The 12,394-nt window shown below is 45.1% G+C and overlaps 1 protein-coding gene across 4 annotated transcripts in view; it reads left to right on the forward strand.

Moving 5' to 3' along the window:
- Positions 1-12,394, forward strand: part of KDM4C (lysine demethylase 4C) — a 333,028-nt gene that overhangs the window by 264,830 nt on the left and 55,804 nt on the right. The window contains exon 18 of one of the 4 annotated variants that reach the window (XM_070431648.1): positions 11,099-11,253. The exons of the other annotated variants lie outside the window; for them this stretch is intronic. Coding sequence (XP_070287749.1) covers positions 11,099-11,113 — 15 coding nt within the window. The 3' untranslated portion in view covers positions 11,114-11,253. Of the gene's footprint in view, positions 1-11,098; positions 11,254-12,394 lie in introns of those variants that run through there. 4 annotated transcript variants of the gene reach the window in all.

The raw sequence follows: 12,394 nt of genomic DNA on the forward strand, positions 1-12,394 counted from the left end.
CTATCACGCACAGAGCAGGGCCCATTAGGGGGGTTGGAGCTCCATACCCTGTCATGCACAGAGCATGGCCCATCAGGGGGTTGGGGAGCTCCCCCCCTGTCACGTACCGAACAGGGCCAATTAGGGGGTTGGGGAGGTCCCCCCGTCACACACAGAGCAGGGCGGATCGGGTTGGGGAGCTCCCCCCTGTCATGCACAGAGTAGGGCCGATAGGGGAGTTGGGGCACCGACCCCTGTCACACACAGAGCAGGGCGGTTCAGGGGGTTGGGGCACTGCCCCCTGTCACCCACAGAGCAGGGCCGATCAGGGCGTTGGGGCACCGCTGCTGTCACACTCAGGGCAGGGCCGATGGGGAGGTTGCGGCTCTACCCCGTCACACACAGAGCAGGGCCCATGGAGGGGGGGGGGGTTGGGGCGCCTTCCCCTGTCACACACAGAGCAGGGCCAATCAGGGGGTTGGGGAGCTCCCCCCTATCAGGCACAGAGCAGGGCCCATCAGGGGTTTGGGGCGCCTTCCCCTGTCAGGAACAGAGCAGGGTGGATAGGGAGGTTGTGGCCCCGCCCCCTGTCACACATAGAGCCGCAGGGCGATCAGGGGGTTTGGGTGCTGCCCCCTGTCACGCTGCTCCAGGGGCCAGGAGGCCTCACGGCTCCGCTGATTCCAGTGCTGGGAGGAGCTTTGCTTGACACCGGGGCAGTGAGGCCTCGCTGCTCAGCTGATCCTGGTGCTAGGAGGCCATGCTGCTCCACTGATCCCGGTGTCAGGAGGCCTCGGGGCTCCGCTGATCCCAGGCTGGGAGGTCTCGCGGCTCTGCTTGACACTGGGGTAGTGAGGCCTTGCGGCTCCGCTGATCCCGGGTTCGGGAGGCCTCACAGCTCCGCTGATCCTGGGTTCGGGAGGCCTCACAGCTCCGCTGATCCTGGGTTCGGGAGGCCTCGCGGCTCTGCTGATCCCGGTGCTGGGAGGCATATTACCCTTTTACTATATAGGATAGAGGCCTGATTTGCCCTGAAGGGTGTCCCGGATCAGGGTGGGGGTCCCACTTGGGTGCCTGGCCAGCTTGGGTGAGGAGATGATGGCTGTTTGCAGCTGGTCACACCCCCTTCAGGGTGGGGGTCCCCACTGGGGTGCCTGGCCAGTCTGGGTGAGGGGCTGAGGGCCGTTTTCAGGCTGGCGGGCGACTGAAGCTCCCAGCCTCTCCATTTTTCTTTTTTTTTTTTTATTCTGGGATTTATTTACCTTCTATGGCTGTCACTGGAGCTGAGAGCCGGCTTTAGCTCTGAGGCTGGCTCCAGCTTGAGGCCTCGGCTGCTGAAAGCAGGGATCTGGGTTTGTTTGGGTTCTATAATTGTAACACTGTTTCAGTCCTGCTCGCTCCAGCAGGTTTCTGGAGTTTTGTTTAGCTTCTATATTTGCAACAATGTTTCTTAGAGAGCAAGCTCAGAGGCTGGCAAGGCAGGCGGGGAACCTTGGCTTCCTCCAAGGAAGCCTGAAGCTTAGGAGGACTGAAGCGTTCACTGGAGCAAGCAAGCCTCCCTGTTCACTTCAGCTGCCTGGCTGCCGGCTGCCATCTTGGTTGGCAGTTCATTTGCATATCGCCCTGATTAGCCAATGGGAAGGGTAGCGAAGTTATGGTTAATTACCATGTTTCTCTTTTATTAGATAGGACTAGAGGCCCAGTGCACGAAATTCGTGCACGGTGGGGAGGAGGGGGGGATCCTTAAGCCCGGCCTGCACCCTCTCGCAATCTGGGGCCACTGGCTCCTGACGGCTCACCTGCCTGCCTGCCTGATTGCCCCTAACTGCCCTCTCCTGCCAGCCTGGTCCCCCCAACTCCCCTCTCCTGCAGGCCTGGTTCCCCCCCAACTGCCCTCCCCTGCCAGCCTTGTCGCCCCTAACTGCCCTCCCCTGCTGGCCTGGTTTCCCCTAACTGCTCTCCCCTGCTGGCCTGGTCATCCCTAACTGCCCTCCCCTGCCAGCCTGATCTCCCTAACTGCTCTCCCCTGCCTGCCTGGTCGCCCCTAACTGCCCTCCCCTGCTGGCCTGATCGCCTCTAACTGCCTCTGCCTCTGCCCGCCACCATGGCTGTCTGGAAGATGTCCAGTTTAATTAGCATATTACCCTTTTATTAGTATAGATAATTTCATAGAATGAAATATCCTCAAGGAAACAGGTGCTCTTTAATATCTATAATAATAGAAGTGTAATATGCTAATTAGACTGGACATCCTTCTGGACGAAGCCAGCAGCCGGATGGAAGCCCAGTTCCTGGGTGCCAGAGGGAAGCCAGTGCCGGCAGCCGGGGGAAGGAAGGCCTACTCCTGCACGAATTTCGTGCATCGGGCCTCTAGTTAAGAAATGAAAATGCAGAAGTACTTAGAGATGTTTATTTTGTGGTTTAGGAGACTTACTTTCCCTGCCTGTCAGCTGAAAGATGTTTAGTGACCATAAGTACCCAAGAAGATTTGTTCTAGTGCTCTTTATATGCTGTAATTGTATACCCCTGTTGCCCTTTATATTGGAAATAAACCTGAAATAAAGGATGGAACCCAAATAGGAGGTTAGAGAAGTAGAAACGATAAGTGATTGATTTTTCTCAGCATAGATAACATTACCTATTTTGTGATTCAGCAAATGCTGCTCTATACTATTAGAGAAATGCCCCTTTCAACATGAGATTGTGATCTTGCCTTTAATAGTTAATTTATTTACGAATGCTGCTTATATGTGTGACAGTCCAGATTGTAAGTGCAGAGGGAAAGCTGAGGGGGCGTGTAGGAAGGAAAGGTAGGAAGCGTTCAGAGGCTAGCCTGTTTCCCCACAACCTCTTTTCTTCTTCACTTCTGTTTGCTCTTGCCATGTTAGTTTTGTTATTCAGACTTGCCCGTGTACCTGTGCTGAGCTGGAATTGAGACTCAGGTTGACTTCCCAGTTCATGCTTGTAACTACTATGAAATACTGTTCCCATAGGGAAGACAGGAGGACTGTGGTTATTTGGTCAAGGTACTCCCCAGAAACTTAGTTTGTACACTGCACCAGGTGCCTTTGATAACAAGATGAGTAGAATTTGTCCAGCCCAAAGGAGCAAAAGGTGATCAAGCAAAGAGACGTGCCTGACCAAAAGGCATTCTTAGCCAAAGGTCATTCTGATTTTCTGTGTGGGCTGCTCTAGAGAGTTGCTTGGTTGTCAGAAAATTGTAATAAAATAGTAGTCCTATTTTTCATCTAAAAATTAGCTGCCACTAAGCCACCATCATTCTTTCACCTTGGCACTTGAAAGTGAGATCTGTGTCAGGCTGCTACTGTCCATGATCTGCTGAGCTCTTTCCTTTCCAGCCTGCCATCCTTTAGTTGTGCTCACACTTCTTAGCTTAATTTAGCCTCATGGTTTCCACCTCTGAGCTTTGTTGCATCCATCTAGAACAGCGGTTCTCAACCTGTGGGTCGCGACCCCTTTGGGGGTTGAACAATCCTTTCACAGGGTCACCTAAGACCATCGGAGAACACATATATAATTACATATTGTTTTTGTGATTAATCACTATGCTTTAATTGTATTCAATTTGTAACAATGAAATTGGTCACCACAGTATTAGAAACTGTATTAAAGGGTCGCGGCATTAGGAAGGTTGAGAACCACTGATCTAGAATGTCCTTCCTCTGTCCTCGTTCCATCGCATGTTCATTGTCTGAAACCTGCTAGCTCTTCAAGAGGAGCTCACAGTCCACCTGCTCTTGTTGACTTCCCCACTTCTCCACAGCCTGCTGGGTGGCTTCTCCAAGCCATGGGGCAGACCCTGTGTTGGTGTGTAGCATTTCCCCAACTCTCTCCAAGGCAGTGCCTGGCCTGGGGCAGAAGCACTACACGTGGCCTCTGAACTCCAAGAAGTTAATTACAGGAACCTTCTGACTTTGGAGAAACCCCATTTTACTTTATTCTGAGTTCTCAGGAGTCGGACCAATAGATCTAACCCAGCAGTGCCTAGACTTGGTGACTCGTGGCCCTCAGTTCTGAGTGGCTCACAGGTCGCCTGCCTGAGCTCTCTTGCCACGTGACCTGAGCCATTCAGACAGAATCACATCCGCTTCCTTGTCCTTAAGTGGCTGCCATGAAGTTCCTCCTCCTCTAGATTTCAGTAGAGAAGTGGTGGGCGTGCTGGGGTGAGGCAGGTAACTAGCCAAGATACACATGCTGGCCTCACCTAGTCCAACCCTCTCTCCTTCCAAGTCCAGTAGCACTTTAACTTGTTTATCTTAATTACCACTGCGAAGCTTTGGTTATAGCTATTTTTGTATCCTATAAAGCTCCTTGAATACACAGATTGTTTTTTATTTTTGCATCTCCTTTCACATTTTGTATAATGCCTTTTATGTAGAAGATACTTAAGTATTAAAATGGCTGAAAGAATAAATTAACACACTATATAAGGAAACAATCATTCATTTAGTCAGTGGGTATTTATTGAGCACCGACTATGTGCAGTAATGTTCTGGTGCTGGGATTAAAAGATTTCTCCAGAAAGATTCCTCTTTGGTGATTTTCCCTGTGGAGTATCTGCTGATCCAAAGTGAAAGGAAGTGTGATTGGGCTGTTCACATAGTGTATTTCAAGAGTCATCTGTTAATTTGTCAGTGTGTGTCTGAACTGTGAAGGCCTTTCCAGTGCTGGAGGTCTTTTGTGATTCTTAGCAGTTCTCAGGGCTGATAAAGACGCTCCAGCCTTGTTTGGAGTGAGTGCAGCCTTCTCCCTGACCCCTGCCACCTCTGCCCGTTCCTCTAGCTCTGCCCATGGCCTGGCTGAGCTCATTCCTCTGCCCTTTCCTCTTCAGCCTGCTACTTGACTTCTTAGCTTCTCACCTTTTGCAGGGTGAATCTCACCAAACAAAAAGCAATGAGATAAATGGCTTCTGATACATCTCATAAATAAGGATTTAATTCAACACACTTGACATCATGAGCCATTTATTTTAATGCTCTGAACTTGAAGTGTAGAAATAACTTTTCTCAGGGGTGGCTGTGTGGAGAGACAGAGGACTTACCATGTTATGAGCTGATGCATGCATGCTCAGAATTGAGTTTTACTGTAGCATTCCATGGTGTCTGCTGTTAGATGGCTGAGACAGGAACAATTCCATGTGACATGAGACTACATATCAATTGCTGCCTCTCACAAAAGCAGCCCCAAAAGCAGCCTACAGTCCCTGTAGGCTCCGTCCACCTGGGACGTGGGTTTTCAATATTCCTCTTTCTATCCCTCCCCAATCGCTCTTTAGCTCCGTGGGTAAGCTGATTGGTGTCAGTCTTCTCTCTCTGCTCCTTCTGAACCTTGCTCTCCTAACAGCTGTTGCATCCTGCTCACCTTCAGCTAAGTTGTCTGTTTCCTCCCCTAGTCTGTGAGCTCTTGCTGTAGAATTCATAACAGCGTCCTCCCAGTGCTGGCCAGAATTGGCATATGAGTGATTCACTTAATGATACTGATGAGCAGAACGTAAATTCTGTGAGTTAAAAAAAAAAATTCTGCTTTAAAACCTGTATTAAAAACCTGGAGCAGAATTAAACTTTTGACCCCAATCCTCTGACTTGCCTACAACAGTAGCGGCATTCATTGAGTCCAGCATTATTCCCTGTTTTGAATTGGGAATGTTAGCTTGCTGTGTAGTGCTTGGGGGGAAAAGTGACTTTGGAGCGCTAAGGGAAAAAGGAATTCGCTAATATATCATTATCATTAGCTTGTTATTTGTCTGAGAGGGAAGCACTAATTAAAATAAAAAGCATTTGTGCCTGTTTTGGAATTACCTGCCTATTTATGGAGAAAAAAGAATCATAAAACTGGTGAAACAACAACAAAACTATAGTACACATCGTATTAACATAAAAATAAAAAAGTAAGGGGATGTGCTTTGAACCTCCAACTCCTTCACAGCTCATCATTTCTTGATACCCTTTGCCAGGCTGTATGCTCAAGGAATCTAATGATACACAAAGTCTCATTGCCAGATACTTCATTAATTCCTCAATCCATTAGGAGCCTTAATGGCCTATGCCATTGGAATGAGTATGGAAATCCTGTTCTCCATGAAAGTACAGTGCTCTATAAATCATACTTGCCTGAGGATTCTCTCAGCCCTTGACACAGAGAGTAGATGAAAAACATTGTACTTCCTGAATTCCCTACTCTGTATTATAGAGGCTCTCAATAATTGACACCCTTTAACCCTTTCATCCTCCAACCCAGTAGTTTTCAAAGTGTGATCCCTGGATCAATATGGTCAGCATCCCTGGGAACTTGTTAAAAATACAAATTAAATGCCCCCGCCTCCAACTCTGGGGGTGGGGCCAGCAAGCTGTGCTTTATGAAGGCCTCCCAGTCCTTCTGAAGTGCTCTAAAGCCACTGTGGCATCCTATATAATAAAAACCTAATATGCTAAGTGTCTGGTCGTCCGGGCATCCATTCAACCAATCAAAGTGTAATATGCTAATAATATGCTAATGCCACTCAACTGCTCGCTATTATGTGCACTGACCATCAGGGGGCAGATAGTTGACTGGTCAACCAGTCGTTATGACGTGCACTGACCACCAGGGGGCAGATGCTCTAACTGGTAGGTTAGCTTGCTACTGGGCTCTGGCTGATCAGGACTGAGACGGGCTGGACACACTCTGGAGTTCTTCTGTGGTCCCTTACTGGCTGGCCAACCTCCCATATCCCTCCCTGGCCTTGATTGTGCACCAGTGGGGTTCCTCAGCCTGACCTGTGACTCTTGCAATCCAGGACCCCTTGGGGGATGTTGGAGAGCCAGTTTTGGCTCGATCCCACAGGCCAGGCTGAGGGACCCCACTGGTGCACGAATTCGTGCACCAGGCCTCTAGTAGTTATATAATGAGGTGTCTTTTTTCACTGTTGAGGGCATAGATGAGAAGGCCAGACCTTGACAAAAGTCTTGCTTGGATTCAGTTTAATTCGGCAAACGTTACTGAGCAGCTGTCATGTCTCAGGCATCCTTACTAGGAAACCATAAAGGTAAAGGACACTTTAAAGTCACTCTGTGTCAGCATTTTCCTGGTATGCCATGTTTGTCAGTCTCCCTGGACATCAGCCCCTCCTTGACTTTGTGCTGCAGCACCCAGAATGATGGTTCTCTAAGCTGCCCCATTTGACTTCTCAAACCTCCTTTATTAATTGCCATCCCGAAATTGGCTTCTATTCCCTTTCACTGGCACCCCAGTGACCTGGAGGAAGAATGGCCCTGTCTTTCTGAACCTTCCCTACTTTTAAATGCCCGGTATTCTTACTGTTCACCAGCTCCCCCTCCATCCCTATCCCTCTAGAAACTGGCGTCGCCTCCACACTCATCCATTTTTAGACGTAGGCAGCTGCTAGAGAGGTTCTTTCCCACAGAAGACAGACTGTCCAACGCTGACCTTGAGCTAAATAGAGTAGTTCTATTTAGAGGAAGATATAGAGTCTCTGTCAACGAGTAACGAGTAAAAAACACTCAAAATTTACCTTCCTCCTAATAGCCACTTCCCTAGCCCGAGTATTTACCATCCTTTGCCTCTGAATTTCCTTGGCTTCTGTCAACATAAGAAACATCCAAACCTATGGAGAATTTTTAAGTTTATTTGAGCCAAACTGACAATTGCCAGAAGTAAAATCTCAACGGATTGAGAAAATGCTCTGGAGAATGGCAGTTTATTTTATATATGTGACAGTCACATGATTAGTTAAATGGTACTTTTACTCTTTCCCAAACAATTCAAGAATGTTTAAACATTTAAAACTTCACTTTTACCACTTCCTCCTTATATGCTACTATTTTCATTTATTTAAATTCTCTCATATTTAAAATCCAGAAGATATTACTATTATTGCTTGCAAAGTCAATATTCATATAGATTTACCTACATGTTTAGAATTTTGTTGCCTTTTCACTTCTTCTTAAATGTTCAAAGGAAAATAAAAAAATCTTTATGTTTGCCCTCACATTTGAATGATAATTAAGCTGGATGTAGACCTGATTTAATTATCCTTTCGAAGCTGGAAGACATTGTTTTGTTGTCTTTAAGTGTTCACTGTTGCAGATTAGAGATTTGATGGTAATCTGATTTTTTCCGGATTTTCTCTTTTTATTTGGAGGTCTAAGATGTGTCTAGGATATGGTTAGAAGATTTTTAAAAAATCAGTCTTACATCTTAGCCCTTTTTCAGGTCTGGGAATTTTGTTCTTTTCTCGTGGAATGGCTTTTAAGAGAGAGAACATCTGGCTTGCTTCTGCGTACGGTTTAGCATTTGTGTTCCATTTTTCTTCTTTTTGATAATTTCTCTAGGCTCCATCTTCCAGTTGCTAATTTGATCCCCAGTGGGATCCATTCCACTATTCAGCACATCTCGAATTTTTTTAAATTCTTAGAGGTAGCTATAGAGTTGTTACTGTTTTTTTTTTTTAAATTGATGGGATATATTTTAGAATCTCTATCATAATCTGTACCTCTTTTAAACTCTTGTTTCCCTAAACTGGCTCCTGAAGTCAGATATTCTTCTGCTTATTAATTATGGCACCTCTCTTTTATGACATTGGTTTTCCCCAAAAGTTTGTGATTTTTGAAGTATCTATTAGTATTTTAGTTGCATATCTTGGGTGTGCTTGTTCTTTCCGCAGCCCAATGAGAGCCCACTTGTCTTGTTGAATGTCGGGTCGGTCACAGGACTTGGATTCAGGTCAAATCAGGTTATCTCACGTGCTGCTGCTGACTGGGGATAGGGTGGTACATGGGGCTGGGCCCAACAGACAGTTTGTCTTCTAGGTATTGGCTCCCATTCTTGGCATTGGTTTTGCAAGAACTGCCCCCTTAGAGATACCTACTAATAGCTTTTTGTTGGGGATCTACTTCTTGGAGTTAGATACACCCTTTCTTGTTCTGTGTTCATTCCTTTTCCTATATCTTTATTTAGGCTTTGGGGCTGGAGGGATGGTAGCAGCGGCTAACTGAGCCAGTCAGTCATTGTGTTTCTTTAAAGCCTTCTTCCCAATGTTGCCCCTAAGCATAACGCATTGCAGCAGCCATTCTAGTTCCACAGAGTGTCTTGTCCTTAATTCTTTCACAGCACTTATTCTACTGTAACCTTCTTAAGAAGTGTCTTATTTTCTTACTCTTTGCCTTATTGAATTAAACTGTGCAGCCCAGACACATGTAGCTGTCAGATTGCACAGATCTTCAACTGGGGCAGAGAGCTGGTTCAGTAAGTGAACATGGGGCTTGGAATACAGCAAGTCCTCAAATAAGATGTCATTCCATTTAAAGTTGTTTCTTTGAGAAACAACTGAGATGGCAGCCTCTCAGTCTCCTTTGTTATGCTTGGCTCTTCTTGCTCCAGGAATCTTTGCTGTAAGAACTTAACTCTTAACCAAGGAACCAGAAACACCAATCAGAAAGGATATACGCAACCCTATGTTCATAGCAACACAATTTACAGTAGCTAAGATTTGGAAACAGCCTAAGTGCCCATTAGCTAATGAGTGGATTAAAAAAACTGTAATACATCTATCTACACAGTGGAATACTATGCCACTATAAAAAAGAAGGGACTTTTACCATTTGCAACAGCATGGATGGAACTGGAGAGCATTATGTATGCTAAGCAAAATAAGCCAGTCAGAGAAAGATAAATATCACATGATCTCTCTCATATGTGGGATATAATGATCAAAATAAACTGGTGAACAAAAATCCAGAGATAAATGGCAGGGGATGGGGGAGAGAGGGAGAATTTAGAGATCAATCAAAGGACTTGTATGCATGCATATTAGCATAACCAATGGACACAGAGGTGAGGGCTTGCCTCAGGGCTGGGAGTGGTGGGGAGGGCGGCAGTGGTGGTGGGGCGGGGAGGAAGCATATGTAATACTTTAAACAATTTAAAAAAAAGAACTCTTGTTTACATCTGTTAGCCTATGGTAAAATTGGTTTCATTATACATCCTTTTGCTTAAAGTCCCAGAACCTATCAACAGCATCAGTTGGGGACTTACTGTATGTACCACAGTGACTGTCCTGCAGGGCACAGAATAGCTTCCCCTGGATTTTGTGTAGTTCTCTATCTCAGCAGGAACCTATTTGATGTTTAAGTCAAACTTCTCAACCCTCTGAATAAACATCTTCCAAAGTATTGAGTTACGTAGTTATAGCAGCAATTTTCAACCTTTTTCATCTCATGCACACATAAACTAATTACTGAAATTCAGCACACCAAAAAAGTATATTTTTTGCCAATCTGACAAAAATATAGTTAGAATTTTGATTCATTCACACCAGATGGCTTTTGTTGTGTTAGCTATTGTCATTTTTTTATTTGACAGTTTAAGGCAGCGGTTCTCAACCTGTGGGTCGCGACCCCTTTGGGTTTTACAGTATGGTTTTATCTCAATAATTACAGCAGGAATTGAGAAACCGCAATGTGTTATTTGTTGTGAAGTTCTATCAGCCAAATCTATGGAGCTGAACAAACTAAAACGACGCTTTCACAGGGGTTGCCTAAGACCATCGAAAACACATATTTTCAATGGTCTTAGGAACTGAGACACCGCTCCTCTGTCCATCTCCAGGCAAGTCCGCCCACATGCAGATACGCCCACATACGAGTACCCGGCGTGATGACATCATCGTGCCAACCCCATCACATGCACTCCGTATAAATACAGGTGTATGCGACAGGGTTGGTGCCATAATGTACTTATTTGGACCAGTCACACGTGTAGAGAGCAGCTACTGTGTAGAAAGCAGCTGCTGTGTTGAAAGCAGCAGTATTAGAGGTAAAACGACACTTCATGAATTATAATTACTGGGTAAATGTAAAATCATCAACTACTGCCAAAAAAAATATCTGTACCATGGGAACTTAATCTGGATGCTGATCGGTCTTTTTATATTCAGCTGTGGTTGATGTGAATACTGCCCCCTTGTGATAGTAACAGGTATGTAAAAAAAACAACACAGCATGGTAAATCATAGGAAACTTTAATGAACTGTATTGACTGAACTATTCCATGTATCATCTTTTGTATTATTAAAGCTATTGTTATATATTATTTTCATTAGCAAACCATCCCATGACAATGGATCGTCTAGAGAAGAATGTTAAGAAAAGAAAATATAGTGAGGATTTTTTTTTTTAAATATATTTTATTGATTTTTTACAGAGAGGATGGGAGAGAGATAGATAGTTAGAAACATCGATGGGAGAGAAACATCGATCAGCTGCCTCCTGCACATCTCCCACTGGGGATGTGCCCGCAACCCAGGCACATGCCCCTGACCAGAATCGAACCTGGGACCCTTCAGTCCGCAGGCTGACGCTCTATCCGCTGAGCCAAACCGGTTTCGGCTATAGTGAGGATTTTTTACAGTATGGTTTTACCTCAATAATTACAGCAGGAATTGAGAAACCACAATGTGTTATTTGTTGTGAAGTTCTATCAGCCGAATCTATGGAGCTGAACAAACTAAAACGCCATTTTGATAGCAAGCATCCGAGCTTTGCCGGCAAGGATACCAACTATTTTAGAAGCAAAACTTATGGACTCAAGAAAGCCAGACTTGACACTGGTGGCAAGTACCACAAATAAAACGTAGCAGCCGTTGAAGCTTCATATTTGGTGGCACTCAGAATTGCCAGAGCTATGAAACCTCAAACCATTGCTGAGGATTTGCTGTTGCCAGTGGCCAAAGACATTGTTCGAGTTATGATCGGAGACGAATTTGTTATGAAATTGAATGCAATTTCCTTCTCTAACAACACTGTCCGCAGAAGAATAGATGACATGTCTGCTGATATTCTTGATCAGGTTATTCAGGAAATTAAATCTGCTCCACTTCCAATATTTAGTATCAGCTTGATGAATCTATAGACGTTGCAAACTGTTCACAGTTACTGGTTTACGTGAGGTATATTAATGATGGCAACTTTAAAGATGAGTTTCTTTTTTGCAAACCTCTTGAAACGACAACTACTGCACGTGATGTATTTGACACAGTTGGTTCATTTCTGAAAGAGCATAAGATCTCTTGGGAAAAGGTTTGTGGTGTTTGCACAGATGGTGCTCCAGCTATGTTAGGATGTCAATCTGGATTTCAACGTTTGGTACTGAATGAGTCACCAAAAGTCATCGGAACTCACTGTATGATTCATCGGCAAATATTAGCAACAACGACGCTGTCACAAGAGTTACAAGAAGTAATGAAAAGCGTCATAAGTTGTGTCAATTTTGTAAAGGCGAGCACTTTAAATAGTCAACTGTTTTTGCAACTGTGCAACGAGTTGGATGCGCTGAACAATGCTGTGCTATTTCACACTGAAGTGAGATGGTTGTTGAGAGGAAAATTTTTAAAACGTGT

The sequence above is a fragment of the Myotis yumanensis genome, unplaced genomic scaffold (genome assembly GCF_028538775.1).
Source record: "Myotis yumanensis isolate MYYU_CA2020_CCGP unplaced genomic scaffold, mMyoYum1.0.hap1 SCAF_12, whole genome shotgun sequence".
Lineage (NCBI taxonomy): Eukaryota > Metazoa > Chordata > Mammalia > Chiroptera > Vespertilionidae > Myotis > Myotis yumanensis.